This window comes from Thalassophryne amazonica, chromosome 7 (genome assembly GCF_902500255.1).
Source record: "Thalassophryne amazonica chromosome 7, fThaAma1.1, whole genome shotgun sequence".
In the NCBI taxonomy this organism is placed as follows: Eukaryota; Metazoa; Chordata; class Actinopteri; order Batrachoidiformes; family Batrachoididae; genus Thalassophryne; species Thalassophryne amazonica.
In genome coordinates, this window is record NC_047109.1 from 76894842 (window position 1) to 76916367 (window position 21526).

The 21526-nt window shown below is 42.5% G+C and overlaps 1 protein-coding gene across 1 annotated transcript in view; it reads right to left on the reverse strand.

Moving 5' to 3' along the window:
• LOC117514251 (glutamate receptor ionotropic, NMDA 2D) overlaps positions 1-21526 on the reverse strand; it is a 290532-nt gene that overhangs the window by 71343 nt on the left and 197663 nt on the right. The window contains 3 exon segments of the mRNA XM_034174620.1: positions 2070-2238; positions 14601-14641; positions 14643-14807. Of these exon segments, the coding sequence (XP_034030511.1) occupies positions 2070-2238; positions 14601-14641; positions 14643-14807 (375 nt within the window).

A 21526-nucleotide genomic window follows, 5' to 3' on the forward strand; every position in this document is an offset into this window, starting at 1 on the left:
GTTTCTCAACCTGTTTATTCCAGTTCATCTTAATGGGGAGGCTGCACAGTAAAATCACCAGTGTAAAACTAACACTGACAGTGTTAAATTAACACTGCCAGTGTGCATATGGCCCCACTCTGACCAGAGGGGCACCATATGTTCAGTGTCAGTGTTAATTTAACATTGGTGATTTTACTGTGTGGAGCCTATTTTGTACAATCAGAATGTTCAGTAAAATGTTCAAAGTTTTCTACAATGGCATTAGGGAGGTGTGGTGGCCAAGTGGTTAAGTGTGCTTTTTCCCCACTGCGAAAGGTTTCCTGGTTCACAACCATCCCTGCCCATTCTCCATCTAATGTGGATGAAGGGTGTCCTGTGTAAAACCTGTGCCAAATCAACATGCAGGTCCACTTCAAATCTGCATGCTGGTCAGTAAATCATAACATTTATAGCTAGTTTCCTTGAGACAAGACAGGCAATGGATTCATGAATATTTACAAATCTCTGAATATGTCATATTAATTATTATAAAATACAAACTGTATGGTGAATCTGCCCGCAGTAGGCAGTTCTCAAAATCACTTGGGGGGGTGGGGGTGGGGGTGAAGTATCTGAATACTTGTGTACATGATATCTTGACAAAGACTTTGTGGATCAAGGAGAAACTTGGTTCACAAAATTACATTGGACAAGTTTGATCTTGGATTCAGGCAGTGAACCCACCATCATGGTCATATATACAAACAAATGCAGGAGAAGCGCATCTAGCATAAAAAAAACCCCCACCCACCCAGCAAGCACAATGTTTGTTCTTCTCACTTTAGGCAGGAGGCTGCGGAGCATCGGGTGCCAAACCACCAGATTGAGGGACAGCGTCTTCCCAGAGGCTGTGGTGCTGATGAATTCTGGCGAAGCACTGTAGCACTGTTACTTCCTGCACATTAACTATATTACCTCAGATATGTGCACATCTGTTCATACCTTGATTGCACAGCTCCTTGGACTTATGCATACCTGTATATTTGCACAGTAACTGGACTTTTGCACACCTGTATTATGCAACAACTGGACTTTTGCACAAATATATTTTGCACAATAATTCTGCCATGCTGCTTATTGCTGCTGCCATGCTTTTCAATCTTGCTCTTATTTATATTTCCCTAGTCTAGTTTATTTAACCCCCAGGACCTTTTGAAACTTAATTTGGTATCATGTCATGTGAAAACATATATGATATGACAATAAAGAATCCTTGAATCCCTAGATACGGGAAAATATTGCTTTATTTTTTCACTGTATGAAAGCATTTTGACGAGTTCTTGTTCAATAACTTTTGTTGTTGACTCATTTTCAGTTATCTGTAAATATGGGAGGTGTGTGCAACTCTGACCAGGATTGTAAATGAGCTGCAGAGTTGAGAAAAGTGAGCAAAATCACTTGGAAGCTGTGAGAAATGGTGTTTAGGAACCATAAATAAATACATAAAACAGTGAGATGCTTCAGTAAAACAGTGTCACTTGTACCGATTCCCATGCACATGCACATACAGTAAGCAAACTTGTGTGTGGCTGTGCACACAGTGGCTTCTCTGTTACCTTCCAGAAGGGAACTCATGAATCTCACTGAGCACTGCCACGAATACCGAGGGCTAATCATAACCAGCTAGTTAGTTGTGTCTGTGCAGATTAACACATTGTGGGAACAGATGGCTGTGCACTGGTTTAATTTTTTTTTTTTCGCCATTGTGCTTGCTGTGCAAATGGGAGTTTATTTCCCTTAATCCCTGTGTGTGCAATTGCATCTGCACATTTTTTCATATGTGCATGCAGGCATGTGTGTGTAATAAATGACAGCTGTCTGTTTGCTGCCAGTGGTTAAGTGGCCATAACCCTCACATCGATGGATGTGACACATAGCGTTTAACGGGTCACCCAGGATGCTACAGCTTTCACAAAAGTTCCAAAGCAACACAGAATATATGCACAAAATATTACACATAATCACAAACAGACACACGTCCAAGTGCTGAGGAAGATCATTGCTCACAAATGCAGACAAGCAGAACCACAGGCACACATTAGACTTACCTCACCAATCATACCATTCCAAACACCATCAATTTTCTTCCCATGTTTCCCATTGGTCACTAAGTAAAGGTCATAGGTGAAACCGACCATACTCGCCAATCTCTTAAGGATGTCAATACAGAAGCCCTTGCAGCACTGCTTCATGGGAGCCAGGCCCTCATGGCTGGCACTGCGAGAAAGTAAAGAAAAAAACAAAAAATAGTTTTTCAAGATGAGTTAAAAATCTCAGTCCATAAAGTGCACACTGGCTGATGTGTAAAACAAATCTTTCTTCTAAAACAAAGAGCATGAAAAGCAAGATGACAGAGGAAAAAAAAAGAGATTTTCTGTCAGGTGATCGGAGGACTGTTTTGGTCCCACACCATGGTGACAGCTTCGATTGACCAGTGTGAGATCCATGCTGTCAGCTCTTCAAGAGTTGATGAATCATAACGCTCCACTGTGGTCATATCTGATTCTACAGCTCCAAGTCATTCCACTGATCCTCTGGAGAGCAGTCCACTATTGATTAAGGTCAGGGAGATGGAGTCCACAGTTTCAACATTTGACTGACATCATCTGGGTTCAGGAAAACCATTTATAACATTGGTAATGACACTGGAGAGGCTTCTGATTTTTGTTTTGTTCTCTTCACATTGATTCTCCTTCCTTGTGTTAAAATCTGTGGAAATATCAATTGCTTGTATGAAGTTAGTAACGCCACATCAAGTGCTGAAATCAAGACTGGGAGCATGGACTGATGAGGTGCATTGCCACATCCACCACAAAACTGGTCCGGTGTCCCGTGTGGCAACCACCCAAACAAGTGGTGCCACCTGACCATGCACAGTCAGGTGAAACATGGGTGTCACCTTGGGTTTCTCCAGTTTCTGGGCTCCTCACAGCCTGTGTGCTGGATCATGCCCAGAGAGATGTGCCACTTGAGCAAAGTGTCATAACTGATGTTCCCTCACAGTGCAAGAAGTACTCCTCACCTTTAATTCCTAGGTCACTGTTTGTTTGACAGAAATTCATTCCAGCAGCACTCAAGGTTCCTCTGAAGAGATCAAATACCAGACATTCAGCTGTCACCCTAGCTAACTGGTTCATATCCAAGTTTCACAACCAAATAGTAAGACTGGAAGCACTAAGACCCTAAAGACTTTGATCTTTGTTCTCCTGCAAAGATATTGGCATCTCCAAACACCTCTGTGCAGCGACCTCATGAAGCCATACGTCTTCCCAGATGTCTCCTGATCTCAAAGGCCAAGGACCCTGAGACATGAATGCCACTGTCAAGGGAAGTGATGGCCTTTGCAAGTTCAACACCTTCAGGACATACAGATACTCATCATGCAAATACTCTTCTGATGGTGAAGTCCAGGAAGTCATTCAAACCCTGGATTTAGTCTGGACCAAGACAATCGCAAACCCATGATGAGTGAATGATGAGTAGATCAAGTGATTGGCTAACTGGCAGTAAAATAATCAGCTGTAGTTAACTATTTAACATTTATATCAATTGGAAATGCCAAAACTTTAACCATTCCCAGAGGATTTGCTCATTTTCTCTGAATGGGTGATGCTGCGTGAAATCACTTTTGTTTACATTTTCATGTACATATTTTTGGGGTTTTACGTTAAACATATTCGGCTCCGCAGTTCTGTAACAGCACATGTGAAAATGCTGCTGCTAAATGCAAAGGTCCAAAATAACACAGAATTGCGAGGTACTGAGCAGAAAATATTTCCCATTTTAATGGAGAACTCTGACATTTTTCAACCTAGGCTCTATTTTTGGATGTTTTAGGGGTCATCTGTTCACTCTGGACAAAGATTCATGTAATATGTGCATTATTGATTTAGAACAGAAACACTGCCATGGGCTAAGTGGCTAATTAATGTTTCTGCACGGGCAATTAGAAACATTCAGAGTAAACCGCTTGTCATCACCAAACAGGCAAAAATACCATTAGAAGTGTCTGGTAGCATGGCTAGGATCTTTATGAGATAAAAATGCAGATTTTTACTCCAATAAATGTACGTAATTAAGTATTTAAGGCGACTGACTATACAGTTACCCGCTTACCTTTCAGCTTATTCTTGGTTGCCCGCATTCATTAGCTAGATAACCCCATTTAATCTAAATTAGAGTATTCTCACAAAACATTTGTAGTATAATGTATGAAAAAGTGGACCAAAAAACATTGTCTATATTCATACATATATTTTGTGCAGAATTTATTCATATCTCAGATATTTTCTGGCGGAGGTGGTGATGACATCACAGACACCATGATGGTTGCTGATTTGAGTAAAAATAAAGTTGTCATTTACTTTAATTCACTGTATGTGGGGGTTAGTGCATCTTTCATCGCCCGTCCCCAGATGGTACAGAATGCTGCTGCAAATTTTTTAACCGGCAGTAAATATGAGCACATTTCCCCTATTTCAGCGTCACTCCACTGGCTGCCCATACATTTTAGGATTCATTTTAAAAAATTTATATATGCTTTTAAATCCTTGACTGCTTTTAAATCCCTACCACTCGGAGCTCCTGTACCCTTATAAACCCACCCACTCTCTCAGGTCAGCTGATCAGATGCTCCTGAGTGCGCCTAAAACTAAGCAGAAGATCAGAGGGAGCCACACATTTGCTGCTGCGGCTCCAAAATTATGGCACGACTTGCCTCAGCAAATTAGACAGGCCTCTTCTCTGTCTGCTTCAAAATCTCTTCTGAAAATCCATCTATTCTCCTTGGCCTTTGACACCTATTAAGACGTTGACTTCATTTATTTGATTTTATCATCTTGCTTTTTATCATATGATTGGTGTTTTTACTCAAGTTTTATGGTGTTAAATTATTTTAGTTTTATTTTATTTACAATTTTATGTCTTATGTGAACTGTTATGATGCCTTTAATGATGATTTTATTTATTCTTCTGTACAGCACTTTGGTCCACCGTGGTTGTTTTAAAGTGCTTAACAAATAAAGTTGGTCGATCGGTCACTTGGTTTACTTACACAGTAAATTTTGCAGAGTAAATTATACTCTGCCAGGATAACATATGGTCACAGGCCAAACAGAGGTAAATGTACTCTATCACAGTGATAAATCAATTCTATCACAGTGTAAAATCAACTCTATCATGCTGTAAACGTCTCTTATTGGAGTTGAAAAACATGATTTGACAATACGGCAGAGCTGATTTCACTCTATAATAGTGTGTATTTAACTCTATTTGGACTGGGACCAAATGTTATCCTGGCAGAGTATATTTGACTCTGCAAAATTTACTGTGTATTATTATTGTTATTCTAACCCTAACTCTCAAAATACAATCACACACTTCTCAGTGTTCAGTTGGAGACATGCACATCGGAATATGGACAAAATACAGCACTTAATTTTTAATATTTTATTATAAGAAATGTGAGAATATGTTCTCAAAATCAAATTCATTTTTGTCCTGAGTGAAAATACGAGGTCTGTCAGAAAACTATCCGACCTTTTTATTTTTTGCAAAAACTATATGGATTTGAATCATGTGCGCTTGCATCAGCCAAGTTTGAACCTTTGTGCGCATGCGTGAGTTTTTTCACGCCTGTCGGTTGCATCATTCGCCTGTGAGCACGCTTTGAGTGAGCAGTGGTCCACCCCCCTCGTCGGATTTTCATTGTGAGGGAAATGTCTGAATGATTTGGAGCTTTGCTGCATCAAATTTTTCCAGAAACTGTGAGAGACAACCAGGTGGAAACCATTCGGAAGATTCAGACGGCTTTCAGGGACGATTCTATGGGAATCACACAGATTAAGGAGTGTTACAACTGGTTTAAAGACGGCGCACAATGGCGGAGGGCACGCCGCGCTCTGAGCGGCGATCGACAAGCTGAAACGACCAGATCATTTCCAAAGTGAACGCTGTGTTGATCCGGGACATCATCTGACTACCAGAGAAATGGCAGAAGATGTGGACATAGCACTTTTTCGGCACATTCCACTGTTACAGGAGTTTTTGTCATGAAAAGACATGCAGAGGAATTTGCGCGTCTGGACGGAGCCGCTAATGGCGGAGAACAAAAAGCAATGCTGTGATGAAGCCTCACAGGACATGTTGTGGCATGTCCAGCTCGTCCACAATTTCTCGGATAGTCACACGACTGAAAAGCCACCGAAAGCCGTCTGAATCTTCTGAATGGTGCAAGAGCTGGGCATGTTACAACATGTCCTGTGAGACCAACACGGAGGTGCTTTTGTCCCGCTCCATTAGTGGCTCCGTCAGGGCTGGACTGGGGAAATTTTTCAGGCCGGGCATTTTTAACCAAGACCAGGCCACCACCAGGTATCAAAGGGGAAAAAAATTAAGCCTGCTGTGACAGTGTGTTTTTTTTTTTGGTCCCTTAACCGATCAATGTGCACCAGGAGACACATACATTTTAACACTATAAGAAGCATTATGAAAAGTTCTCCCGAAATACAGTTATCATAGGCTTATCAAAAGTACGATCTATTGACAGTAGGTCACATTACTTTTTAGACATAATAAGCCGTCATTTCATTCAGCCTTGTTACTTAAATTTAGAAATAGAAATTATATAAAAACATTTGTTATAGAAATACTGTAGGCTATACTATAAATAATATATCATTACTTGTGTGATACAATTCATCATATAAAGCAAGAAATGACTGGATGACTGAACCCAATGACTGGATACAAAGGTTGAACTTTTGAAACTGCAATACACAAAAAGGCCACAAGATGGAGACAGTTGTCTATCTCACTACAAGCTACAAGTAGCATCAAGGATTTCTTTTATTACCAATTTGTGTTGCTAATCAACTTAGAGAATGACTCTCAATTTAAAGTAAAATGTTAGGTATGTGAAATTATGCCAGGACTTGGGAAAATACATTTTAGACAGGGACGCAGTTATACCATGCCACCGCACCGCAGACTGTGCAAAAAAGCATACTTTGTATGACCGACGCACGACCGTCACACAAATAGAATAAAGAATAAAGAAACAACCTGGCGGCGGCAGCATGGTAGCTAGCCATGCACACCATTTGCACAGGTTACATTGCTAGGCTAGGTTACGTGACTGGCAGAGTTAGTACAAACGAAAATTATATCCAACCTTAAGTCATATCTGAGTGACCCAGTTAGACAGCACTTTACTTCGGACCAGAAGATCAGAATGTCTCTCTCACATGCAGATGTCTGATTTATGAACAAGTTAGGTTGCTGTTCATCAATTAATAGCAGAAGTTATCCTTCACTTACCGTCATGGCTGTAGTGGTCCCCGCCTTGTCCATCTGTTGAACGTCTTCTCCGCCACTTGCTGAGGCTGCCTGCCGCAGGTGTGGATGCTCCGCGTCCACGCGACGCAAACATGTCTCTTATTTTAAGACATTTTTCAGCATCTGCCTGAAGGGCTACTCTCTTCTGATCCCTGGCTCTCTCAGTGCCACCTTTCCTCTTCTTGCCACCATCGCTCGTTATCACTCTGTCTGGCACTGGCGCACTGTGTAGCCCAACCAAGGCCCGAGATGGAGGGGTAATTGGCCTGCCCCTCACCTCATTGGTCCAGGCCACAATCAATCATGACTAAAGGGCCAATCTACCAGTTTATGCACCAATAGGAGGGTTTATATACCAGTATCCAGTGTTGCCACAGTTACTTTGAAAAAGTAATCCAATTACTGATTACTGATTACTCCTTGAAAAAGTAACTTAGTTACTTTACTGATTACTCAGTTGTAAAAGTAACTAAGTTAGATTACTAGTTACTTTTTAGTTATTTTCCCCAGCTGCCCACAACAACCCTCTGCCACCTCAACATGACAATGATACTTGTTTTGCCAAAACTCACTTTATAGTCACCCTTTCTTGACTTCAATGAAAAATATATACTTGTTTTATAAAAAGTAAAATAAAGACCTCTTTCTTAACCTCATATTTAACTGTTGACAGCACTGTAACAGTAAAACTTGTAATTTCTAACCTACATTGTTAATAAATGTAACTATTAAATTCTTTGTAACATTTTTCTAACAATTAAATATTCTCTAAACATTTTACTTGTCGAAATTATTATTTTAAGTAGTAGTAGTAGTTGTAGTAAAAAAAGGCTTCAAAACTGGACCTTTAATCTAGGGGTGTTGTGAGGGGGGGACATCCTTGCCCCACGCCCCCATTCCATCTGGATTCGCCCCTGCTTTGGCGTTTGAGCACAAAGAATGGATAACATTTATTTATGCAGAAAACATGACCAGATTTACAGGTAAGAAAGTTTTATTGTGTTTTCACATCATGTGGTCCTCAGAAAGAGAGTTTATGTGCATTTGAGTGGAAAATAGTGTTAGTTGTTGACGCGTCGTGGAGGATCAGCTGTTTTTAACATGCAGGTACGGCTGCATGTGGCTGTTTTTAACATGCAGATACAGCTGCATGTGGCTCAGCTCAGCTCTAAATAAAGGAGGAAAAAAAGCATAAAAACGTCTTTGCAAAGCTCATTGCAGGTGTGCTGTTGTCACCGCGCTTTAAGAGGTGACGACGAGTCGTAGCTGCTACAAAAAAACAAAAACAACAACAACAACAACAAAAAAACGCAGATAGAAAGCTCACAGCTCGCTTTAATTCGTAAAAAAAAAAAAAAAAAAAATCCGCAGGCCAGTAGGCCATCAGGCCATCAGGCCACTGGACAAATACTATCAGTAAAGCGGTGGGCTCCGTGGCGAATTCCTCCGCTCCTCTTTCCATGACACAAACTCCTGTAACAGTGGAATGTGCCAAAAAAGTGCTATGTCCACATCTTCTGCCATTTCTCTGGTAGTCAGACGATGTCCCGGATCAACACAGTGTTCACTTTGGAAATGATCTGGTCATTTCAGCCTGTCGATCGCCGCTCGGAGCGCGGCGCGCCCTCCGCCATTGTGCGCCGTCTTTAAACCGGTTGTAACACTCCTTAATCTGTGTGATCCCCATAGAATCGTCCCTGAAAGCCATCTGAATCTTCCAAATGGTTTCCACCTGGCTGTCTCTCACAGTTTCTGGAAAAATTTGATGCAGCAAAGCTCCAAATCATTCAGACATTTTCCTCGCAATGAAAATCCGACAAGGGGGGTGGACCACTGCTCACTCAAAGCATGCTCACAGGCGAATGACGCAACCGACAGGTGTGAAAAAACTCACGCTTGCGCACGAAGGTTCAAGCTTGGCTGATGCAAGCGCACATGATTCAAATCCATATAGTTTTTGCAAAAAATAAAAAGGTCGGATAGTTTTCTAACAGACCTCGTATGACAACCCCCCAATCCCCCCTCCACCACCACCACCACCACGACCCCAACAAATAAAAATAAAGCCTTGATGGTAGTGGTGGGCACAGTTCAGCTAATCCGATAGCAGATAATTATCAAAGCTATTGTTTTTGCTAGCGGATTAGCTTTTCAGATAAGTTTTAAAACCATCATCGGACCAATTATCTTCCGATAAATTTAGTTCCAATAACTTTCAGTCAGATAACTTTTTTTTTTGCTGGTAAAGTGAACAAAGTTTCACAGTCAAAAATGTTTGTAAACACTAAAATCAAACATTTTAGTCCATCTGTTGTGTGTTTATTTATGGCAGACTGGCTGTTATTTGCTGCTGATGTCATCATTAAGCGCAAGACGTGATTGGCTGCCCGACGCAGGGAGCATTGTGGGTAGTGTAGTTCATGTTCACTTTGGACGTTACAGTGTTACCATCCTTTGTCCCTTGGAAATCTGCTGCAAAACCCCTCACACATCATGCAAAAAAGAATTATTTAAATATCTAAAGGACACTGGATTACTTCATCACATCTAAACAAATACGAGGTCTATTAGAAAAGTATCTGACCTTATTATTTTTTTCAAAAACCATATGGATTTGAATCACGTGTGATTGCGTCAGACAAGCTTGAACCCTCGTGCACATGCGTGAGTTTTTCCACACCTGTCGGTTGCGTCATTCACCTGTGAGCACGCTTTGAGTGAGGAGTGGTCCAGCCCCCTCGTTGTTGTTTCATTGCCAGGAAATGGCGAAATGATTTGGGCTTTTTTTCCATCAGAATTTTTTCAGAAACTGTTAGAGACTGGCAGCTGGAAACCATTAGAAAAAATTATCTGGCTTTTGGTGAAAATGTTACGGGCTTGATAGAGAATAAGGAGTGTTACTGTCGCTTTAAGGGCGGCCCCCAGCAGCTGTGGGGCGCGCCGCGCTCCGAAGCCGCCATCGACAGGTTGAACGACCATTTCATTTCTAAACAGATGGCTGTCTGGATCCGTGACCATCGTATGCCATTTCTCTGGTTATCACAAGAGCTGGACATCAACCATTTTCCAGCAGATTTCACTTTTAACAAGAGATTTTGTCATGGAAAGCCGAGCGGAGGCTTCGCGCGTCACGATGGATTCGCTACTGGAGCGAGACAAAACCACCTCCGTTTTGGTCTCACAGGACGGCTTTGAGATGCCATTCAGACAGCTGTCGGTGGTTTTTCCATCGAGTGATTATCCGAGAAATTGTGGATGTGCCTGGACATGCCAGAACATGTCCCGTGAGGCTTCATCACGGTGTTGCTGTGTGCCATGCGGCACCGCCGCGACGCGCGGAATTCCGCCACATGTCTGTCTCAATGTGCCGAAAAAGTGCTGATGTCCACGTCTTTTCACAATTCCTGTGCTAGTCAGACGACGTCCCGGATAAAACACAACGTCCAGTTTGGAAATGAATGGCACATTCCACTGTTACAGGAGTTTTTGTCATGGAAAGAGAAGCGGAGGCTTCGCGTGTCGCAGTGGTGCCACATGGCGCATAGCAACGCCGTGATGAAGCCTCACGGGACATGTTCTGGCATGTCCAGGCACATCCACAATTTCTCAGATAATCACTCGATGGAAAAACCACTGACAGCTGTCTGAACGCCATCTCAAAGCCGTCCTGTGAGACCAAAACGGAGGTGGTTTTGTCTCGCTCCTGTAGCAAATCCATCGTGATGCGCGAAGCCTCCGCTCGGCTTTCCATGACAAAATCTCTTGTTAAAAATGAAATCTGCTGGAAAATGGTTGATGTGCAGCTCTTGTGATAACCAGAGAAAATGGCACACGATGGTTACGGATCCAGACAGCCATCCGTTTAGAAATGAAATGGTAGTTCAGCCTGTCGATGGGCTGCCTTCGGAACGTGGCGCGCCCCACAGCTGCTGGGGGCCATCCTTAAAGTGACAGTAACTCCCTTATCTCTACCAAGCCCGTAACATTTTCACCGAAAGCCAGATAAATTTCTCTAATGGTTTTCCAGCTGCCAGTCTCTAACAGTTTCTGAAAAAATTCTGATGGAAAAAAAAGCCCAAATCAATCATCAATCAATCAACTTTTTTCTTATTATAACGCCAAATCACAAACAAACAGTTGCCCAAGGCGCTCCATATTGCAAGGCAAGGCCATACAATAACCAATGAAAACCCCAACGGTCAAAACGACCCCCTATGAGCAAGCACTTGGCCACATGTGGGAAGGAACTAAAACTCCCTTTTAACAGGAAAAGAAACCTCCAGCAGAACCAAATCATTCCGCCATTTCCTGACAATGAAAATCCGACGAGGGGCTGGACCACTCCTCACTCAAAGCCTGCTCATAGGCAAATGACGCAACCGACAGGCGTGGAAAAACTCACACATGCGCACGAGGGTTCAAGCTTGTCTGACGCAATCATCACACGTGATTCAAATCCATATGGTTTTTGAAAAAATAATAAGGTCGGATGCTTTTCTAATAGACCTCGTAACTATGGCTGCCAGGAAGTTAAGGTTTTTGTAAAATCTCAATCATCACTCACTAGCCCGGTAGGTGCGGAAAATGCACCTTAAGCTGGTGCCATCCACCACTGAAAGAATCCAAGAAGTGTTATCATCCACCTCAATCAAAAACAAAACGGACTAATTTTTAAATTCTTTTATTTTATTTCTTTTTGGGTGATGGTATTGCCAAGACTCAATGGGAGAGAGGAGCTCTCACGGAGCAGCTGTGTACAGATGGACGTTTCTTCACCGTTTAGACCATTTTTGATAACCTCAGGATGATTTTTTTTTTTCAAATGAATCCGACTGAAACTAACAGGTAACAATTTATATTTACTACGCATATTTACTCTGCCAATCAATGCATTCATGACGTATTTCGGTTGTTTAAGCCGCAGGGTTGAAAGCGTGTAGAAAAAGCAACAGCTTTTAGTTCTGTATACAACCCTGGCAAAAATTATGGAATCACCGCCTCGGAGGATGTGCATTCAGTTGTTTAATTTGTAGAAAAAAGCAGATCAACAGACATGAACAAAAACTAAAGACATTTCAAATGGCAACTTTCTGGCTTTAAGAAACACTATAAGAAATCAGGGAAAAATAATTGTGGCAGTCAGTACAGTTACTTTTTTAGAGCCAAGCAGAGGGAAAAAAAATATGGACTCACTCAATTCTGAGGAATAAATTATGGAATCACCCTGTAAATTTTCATCCCCAAAACTAACCTGCATCAAATCAAATCTGCTCGTTAGTCTGCATCTAAAAAGGAGTGATCATACCTTGGAGAGCTGTTGCACCAAGTGGACTGACATGAATCATGGCTCCAACACGAGAGATGTCAATTGAAACAAAGGAGAGGATTATCAAACTCTTAAAAGAGGGTAAATCATCAATCATCAGCAATGTTGCAAAAGATGTTGGTTGTTCACAGTCAGCTGTGTCTAAACTCTGGACCAAATACAAACAACATGGGAATGTTGTTAAAGGCAAACATACTGGTAGACCAAGGAAGACATCAAAGTGTCAAGACAGAAAACTTAAAGCAATATGTCTCAAAAATCTAAAATGCACAACAAAACAAATGAGGAACGAATGGGAGGAAACTGGAGTCAACGTCTGTGACCGAACTGTAAGAAACCGCCCTAAAGGAATGGGATTTACATACAGAAAAGCTAAACGAAAGCCATGATTAACACCCTAAACAGAAAAAACAAGGTTATAATGGGCTAAGGAAAAGCAATCATGGACTGTGGAATGACTGGATGAAAGTCATATTCAGTGATGATCTCGAATCTGCATTGGGCAAGGTGATGATGCTGGAACTTTGTTTGGTGCCGTTCCAATGGAATTTATAAAGATGACTGCCTGAAGAGAACATGTAAATTTCCACAGTCATTGATGATATGGGGGCTGCATGTCAGGTAAAGGCACTGGGGAGATGGCTGTCATTACATCATCATAAATGCACAAGTTTACGTTGATATTTTGGACACTTTTCTTATCCCATCAATTGAAAGGATGTTTGGGGATGATGAAATCATTTTTCAAGATGATAATGCATCTTGCCATAGAGCAAAAACTGTGAAAACATTCCTTGCAAAAAGACACATAGGGTCAATGTCATGGCCTGCAAATAGTCCGGATCTCAATCAATTAAAAATCTTTGGTGGAAGTTGAAGAAAATGGTCCATGACAAGGCTCCAACCTGCAAAGCTGATCTGGCAACAGCAATCAGAGAAAGTTGGAGCCAGATTGATGAAGAGTACTGTTTGTCACTCATTAAGTCCATGCCTCAGAGACTGCAAGCTGTTATAAAAGCCAGAGGTGGTGCAACAAAATACTAGTGATGTGTTGGAGCGTTCTTTTGTTTTTCATGAGTCCATAATTTATTCCTCAGAATTGAGTGAGTCCATATTTTTTTCCTCTGCTTGGTCTAAAAAAAGTAACCGTTACTGACTGCCACAATTATTTTTCCTGATTTCTATAGTGTTTCTTAAAGCCAGAAAGTTGCCATCTGAAATGACTTTAGTTTTGTGTCATGTTTGTGATCTGCTTTTTTTCTACAAAATTAACAACTGAATGAACATCCTCCGAGGCCGGTGATTCCATAATTATTGCCAGGGGTTGTATAATCCCGAGATAAACTGTAACTTCTAATACTGTGTTTTACTGCTTTTATAGATGGTGACAGTGTTTGGGGTTTTATTTTTTTATTCATTCATTTTTCATGCATTCTTGTGTATTTGTGATCCTTGAATTTACCCAGCAGCCCCTGCGGTGCTTAAAGTGAAACTGGTTTATCAGAAGCCAACAGTGTAATCTGATATGGCCGCATCCAAATCAATACTAAAAGTTATCGGTTATCTGTAATAAAGATCATTTTTTTTTAAAGTTTATTGTCATAAAAGATAACTTTTCAGTTTATCTGATTAATGGTTATCAAACCTACCTTTTTGGTTAGCTGTGCCCACCACTGCTTGATGGTGAATGTCCTTGGCTCTCCTTGAAGCAAGAAGTTGCTTCTTAGCTGAAAATGCTTTTCCATTCATCATCTCAGTGTTGTTTGGTACTGTTGACCATCTTTGGCTTTTCTGGTTGAACAGAACAAGTAAATGTTCATAAAACAATCAATCAATTGTACAATAACAACAACAAAAAAACAGATTAATCAATTCCATTGTTATTTGTACCTCTAAAAAACATTTGTTAAACCTCTACCTGATGTTTAAGGGCCGTCTGCAGGGCACTGAGTCACGGATTGCAGGTGCCAGACGCAGGGTCAGCCAGCTCCACAATGACGAATGGTCGCTCCTCCAAAGTGACAACACGCAGGTGCTGGGCATCATCAGGTGGTTTAAGGAATGGCCCATAACGGGACCAAGCTGGGTACCGCAGCCTCAGGACCCCATTCTCCCACCAGCCTACCTGAGGGCACAAAACAGAAACATTAGAGTGAGGCAGAAAGGAAAAATGGAAAAAGAAAATAGTTCCCACAGTTTTTTTTTTTTTTTTTTACATATTTTTGTTAGTGCTATTGCGCAGGTGTGCTGGATGAAGAACCAGTCCATCACAAGAATAACACATTCAGACAGACAACCAATCACGCTCGTGGCTACATCTCCCAGGGCGTCTTGAGATTCTGGTTAACCTGACCTTGTCTTTGCACTGTAGAGGAAAACCAACACAGACAAGAGAAGGACATGCAATCATCACGTTCACAGCAGATTTGTGCTGAGAGACGACAGTGTTAACCTGACTGAAATTAAGTGTAACTATAATGGGATGCTGTATTTGGCATATTAATATAAAAACATCACTTTAAAGAAAGCTGTGAGGAAGTTTAGGGAGGGGGAAAAACCCTCCATCTTTTTTGAACTCATATGGCTGTATCTTGATGATCTTCAGAGCATGGTCTACAATGTGTGGCACAGATGGATTTGGGGCATGTCAAACTTCTTTTTGCTATTTAGAGGGTGTGTAATCTAAGCACAAAGTAGGGCACTGGGCTGAAAAGGCTGGATTTAGTCAGCTTGTTAGTTGTGGGCATAGCATGAAATAAAAGAATTGACATCTGTCAATCCCTTTAAGAGCCAAAATGTACTAGAACTTGGCATATTGCTATTCAGAGGACAAATGCATAAGTGAGAGGTTTTGCGGTGAGGACATAAATCAGTGCTTAAAGAGTGCAGTACAACACAGACAACCTAACACTGCTGCAAAGTACCACAAAAAACTGAAAGTGCAGTGACTGCTATGCACGCTGGATTACCACGTCGCATTCATTACGATGTGTGAAAATTCATATTCAATATGCACAATGTCTTCACTGACTGTGTCAGTGCATGCACTGTACACAAAGGAGAAAGACCTCACATGCATGTTCCTGTATGGAAGTCCACATCAAGATATGGACAAGGCCACATTGAGATGAAACACATGCAGCACTGCTTAAGGTATGATGCAAACTGTTCACTGACCCAAGGTAATTGTGCTTTTATGTCAATGTTCATTGTTTCCAATTCAGCTTCATGGCCATATGATGCACTAATGTGCATTCCTTGGCCTTGTACTTGGCCCCACAAATCTTAGAAACATGGTGTCTAACCAGATCCTTACTCTGGATGGCATTACCCTGACCTCTAGTAATACTGTGAGAAATCTTGGAGTCATTTTTGATCAGGATATGTCATTCAAAGCGCATATTAAACAAATATGTAGGACTGCTTTTTTGCATTTACGCAATATTCTAAAATCAGAAAGGTCTTGTCTCATGATGCTGAAAAACTAATTCATGCATTTATTTCTCTAGGCTGGACTATTGTAATTCATTATTATCAGGTTGTCCTAAAAGTTCCCTAAAAAGCCTTCAGTTAATTCAAAATGCTGCAGCTAGAGTACTGACGGGGACTAGAAGGAGAGAGCATATCTCACCCATATTGGCCTCTCTTCATTGGCTTCCTGTTAATTCTAGAATAGAATTTAAAATTTCTTCTTCTACTATAAGGTTTGAATAATCAGGTCCCATCTTATCTTAGGGACCTCGTAGTACCATATCACCCCAATAGAGCGCTTCGCTCTCAGACTGCAGGCTTACTTGTAGTTCCTAGGGTTTGTAAGAGTAGAATGGGAGGCAGAGCCTTCAGCTTTCAGGCTCCTCTCCTGTGGAACCAGCTCCCAATTCAGATCAGGGAGACAGACACCCTCTCTACTTTTAAGATTAGGCTTAAAACTTTCCTTTTTGCTAAAGCTTATAGTTAGGGCTGGATCAGGTGACCCTGAACCATCCCTTAGTTCTGCGCTATAGATGTAGACTGCTGGGGGTTCCCATGATGCACTGTTTCTTTCTCTTTTTGCTCTGTATGCACCACTCTGCATTTAATCATTAGTGATCGATCTCTGCTCCCCTCCACAGCATGTCTTTTTCCTGGTTCTCTCCCTCAGCCCCAACCAGTCCCAGCAGAAGACTGCCCCCTCCCTGAGCCTGGTTCTGCTGGAGGTTTCTTCCTGTAAAAGGGAGTTTTTCCTTCCCACTGTAGCCAAGTGCTTGCTCACAGGGGGTCGTTTTGACCGTTGGGGTTTTACATAATTATTGTATGGCCTTGCCTTACAATATAAAGCGCCTGGGGCAACTGTTTGTTGTGATTTGGCGCTATATAAAAAAAAATTGATTGATTGATTGATTGATTCCTATGTGCACCATGCATGTGCACTGTGAACACATCCTGTGGGATGTATATGTGTATTGCATCCCTTAAATACCAGAAATACACTATGTTGAAATTTAAACCAGATTTTTTGCTGGACTCTGGTGTAAAAAATTTCTGGCACCAGTCTGTACAATCAACCAGCAATGTGCCTGAAAAAACTCAGATTTATTCCAGCACACCCACAGCCCATGGGCCAGCAGCCAACTTGACCCAATAAGTACAACTTTAGGTGGCAAAACAACACTTACAATCCATCCTCTGTGTAGCATAGCCTACACAAAAATGTTTGATGGCCATCCTAGAGTGGTAGTTATAGCCAGGTAGGGTCAATGAAGGGCCACACAGGAGTGAAAATTTAAACATCCTCCTATCATATGAAAAGTCTACCACATGATTTGTCTAAATACAAAGATAAAGGTATGGTTTGGAGAATCTATGACTACACTATTATGGATTTATGAGGTAAAAATATAAAAATGGTGACCACATCAATTTCAAGTTGTACAGAGGTTAGAAGTTAAAGCGGCTCTAATTTTGGTAAAACATTATGTGAATGTTGGTTGAGCTAATAGGATTAATAAATAGAATTGCTTTGACTGTGTTGAATGGCCTCCAAAATAAAACATAGAATGTGATATCTGGCATACTATGTACAGTGAGGAAATAAGTATTTGAACACCCTGCAACTTTGCAAGTTCTCCCACTTAGAAAACATGGAGGGGTCTGAAATTTTCATCTTAGGTGCATGTTCACTGTGAGAGACATAATCTAAAAAAAAAAAAAAAAAATCCGGAAATCACAATGTATGATTTTTTAATAATTTATTTGTATTTTACTGCTGCAAATAAGTATTTGAACACCTGTGAAAATCAATGTTAATATTTGGTACAGTGGCCTTTGTTTGCAATTACAGAGGTCAAACATTTCCTGTAGTTGTTCACCAGGTTTTCACACACTGCAGCAGGGATTTTGGTCCACTCCTCAATACAATTTCAGACTCCTCCATGATTTCTAAGTGGGAGAACTTGCAAAATCGCAGGGTGTTCAAATACTTATTGTCAGGGCTTGAGTTTTGTTGCTTTTGTGTTATCAGGGTTTGGTTTGTTTATTCTCTTGTGGGATTTTTCTGCTTGGTATGTCTGTCTCTGTTCTCTTGTCTCTCTCTTGGTTCTTGGTGATGGGTGTTTCTCTTTCTCTCTCTGGCCACACCCTGCTTCTGGTGTTTTCCATGTGCACCTGTTCCCGATTTGCTGATTGCCACCTAGGGTTTTATAAGCTCACTGGGTGGTATTGTTCTCCGCCAGTTTGTCATGCCTTGTGCCTGCATTCCAGCTCTGTACCTGCGTTCTTGTTCCTGCCTGCCTCATAGTGTGTACCTGACCTTCTGCCTGTTGCTTTGACCACTCCATTTTGCCTGATGATTTCTGTACTGCTGCTTTTGTTGGACTGCCTGCTCGTGTACCAACCACTGCTTTCTCCTTCAGTAAGATTACTAAGAATCAGAGCTGTCTGCTAGAGCTGTGCATTTGTGTCCTACCATTCCTGAGCATCCTGCCTGTCAGTACTCGCACAGCAGCAAGACTGCCTCACTGCCCTGACATCCAGGTTTAGCGATCTCGCTAAACGTCAACATTCGTTTATGGAGTCGGTGAGCACCCAGATGAGTCAGTTGTTAACCAGACTTGAACATCAGGCATCTCTTATGACAACCACCGGCAGTACCAATCCATCACCACTGGGGCCGTCTGCACCCGCACCGGCTTCTACACCTGCACCTGAGTACTGCAACCTGCTATCTCCACCAGAACGCTTTTCAGGTGAATCAGGTGACGTCAAACCACTCATAACACAGTGTGAGTTGAACTTTGAGCTCATGGCCTGTAAGTTCCAGTCCGATAGGACGAAGATAGCTTACATAACCAATCACCTGACTGGTCGTGCGTTGGCAACAGCTGAGTGGGGTCGTAAATCTGCCATTTGCTTCTCTCTTCCGGCTTTCACCGCCGATCTGCAGCTGGTTTTCCAGCACACGTCTCCGGGCCGTGAAGTGGCTCAATCCCTCATGAGGCTGAGGCAGGATGGACGTCGTGTCTCTGATTACACAATAGACTTCCGCATTCTGGCTGCTAAGAGTGACTGGAATCTCGCAGATCTTCAAGACGTCTTTCTCCAGGGCCTGACTGAAGAGATTCAGGATCGGCTGGTGTCTGTGAATCTGCTGACGACCTCGATCAGCTCATCGCTCTCGCCATCCGGACCCGACCGGCATCTGCAAGACCTTCCGCGGAGTGCCGTCCGGCTCCCAGCCAAGCTGCTCCACTTTCCTCCTCTCCGCACCTCCTCCAGTAAGGTCAACGCTGATTCTCCGCGTTGCAGCACAAAGGCGCCGTGCAGCGGGTCGCATTTACCTCTCCTCCGCCGAGAAGCAGCGTCGTTGTGACAACGGACTTTGTTTTACTGTGGTCATTCAGGACACATGATTAGTCATTGCCTAGCCAGGGGTGCCACCTTGCGGCCAAGTCGGACTTACGGGTGAGTCTATATTCTATTTCTCCATCCACAGCACAAAATGTTATTCCTGTGAGGCTCTCCTCTGAGCATTGCCTCTGTTCCTTGTCAGCTTTAATTGATTCTGGTTCTGACGCAAATTTAATTCAGTCCTCTCTCGCAGGTCCCTGCACCTGAAATTAGTGAGCTCTCACCCCCTCTGGTGGTACGTGAATGGCCATGAATTGGGAAGTGTCACTCACCGCACTCAGTCTGGTCTTTTGATTGTGACAAAGGATCACTCGAAATGATCAGTTTTATGTATATGACAAGATGACACATCGCTTATTCTGGGGCACCCCTGGTTACAGCAGCACGTCCTCATTTAATTGGGCAAAGGGGGAAATTGAGTCATGGGGTTCAGCCTGTTGTTAACTCCTGCTGTCATAATCAGTTCTCTCGTCGCCTGTTACTAACCCAGATCTCACTGGGGTTCCTGCTCGCTATCATGATCTTGCTCCAGTTTTAAGCAAAGCAGGGGCCAAATCACTACCTCCCTCATCGTGAGTATGACCTGCGCCATCGAGCTCCTTCCTGGGGCAAGCCCACCCCGGGGGGAATAACTATTTTCTCTGTCAGACATGAACGCCACACAATGAACGAGTACATTCAGGAGTCCTTTGGCAGCCGGGCTAATCCGTCACTCCTCATCACCCGCAGGGGCGGGGTTTTTTCTTTGTCGAAGAAGAAAGATATAATGCTCCGCCCATGCATTTATTACGGGGGCTAATGAAGTTACCATTAAAAACGTATCCCATGCCCTCGTCTCTTCGGCTTTTGAGTTATTGGAAGGAGCCAAGGTGTTTACAAAATTAGATCTCCGTAATGCTTGTCATCTTGTTCGGATCAGAGAAGGAACGAGTGGAAAACGGAGTTCAATACACCCTCGGGACATTATGACTATTTAGTGACTGCCGTGTTTTGGTCTTACAAATGCCCCAGCTGTGTTACAAAACTTGGTAACGATGTGTTGCGGAACTACTCTGAATAAGTTTGTTTTTGTCTATTTGGATGACATTTTGACTTTCTCTCACCTGATCTAGATTCTCATATAAACATGTTCGCACCGTACGTCAGATCCTGTTAAGCGAAACCTATTTGTTAAAGCTGGAAAAGTTGTGAATTTCACCAATCTACTGTTCTTTGTTGGGGTTTGTGATTTCAGAAGGTGAAATTATAAATGGATCTGCCAAGGTGGCTGCAGTACGTGATTGGCCTGTTCCATCTTCCTGTAAGGAGGTCACAGAAATTCCTGGGTTTTGCAATTTTTACCGCAAAATTCATTCGTAATTTCAGTTCCACTGCGAGCTCCACTTCCTGACGCCACAATCATCCCTCCATTCGTTTTCCTGGAAGCCAAGAGTGTGAAGAAGCTCAGGGTCTAAAGAACCGCTTTACTGCAGCCCCCGTGGCTGCTCCTCCCTGACCCCGCTGACAGTTTGTGGTTGAGGTAGACGCTTCGACATTTGTGTGGGGTGCGGTACTGTCACAACGAAGTGGCAAAGACAATAGGCGCATCCGTTGCGCCTATTGTCCAAAAAGTTGACACCCACAGAGCGAAATTACAGCATTGGGGACCGCGAGCTGTTGGCGGTAAAAGTGGTCTTGGAGGAGTGGCGCCACTGGCTGGAGGGGGCACAAACACCTTTTCTGGTTTATACTGACCACAAAAATTTAGTGTATTTGCGATCTGCAAAACGCCTTAATGCTCGACAAGCTAGGTGGGCAATTTTCTTCAGCAGATTCAACTTCATGTTGTCATACCGGCCAGGGACTAAGAATGGGAAACCAGATGCCTTGTCTCGTCAGGGGGAAACCATCAACACCTCAGCTGATCCTGAATCAATCCTGCCTGCATCCTGTTTTGTTTACGCTCTCACATGGGAAATC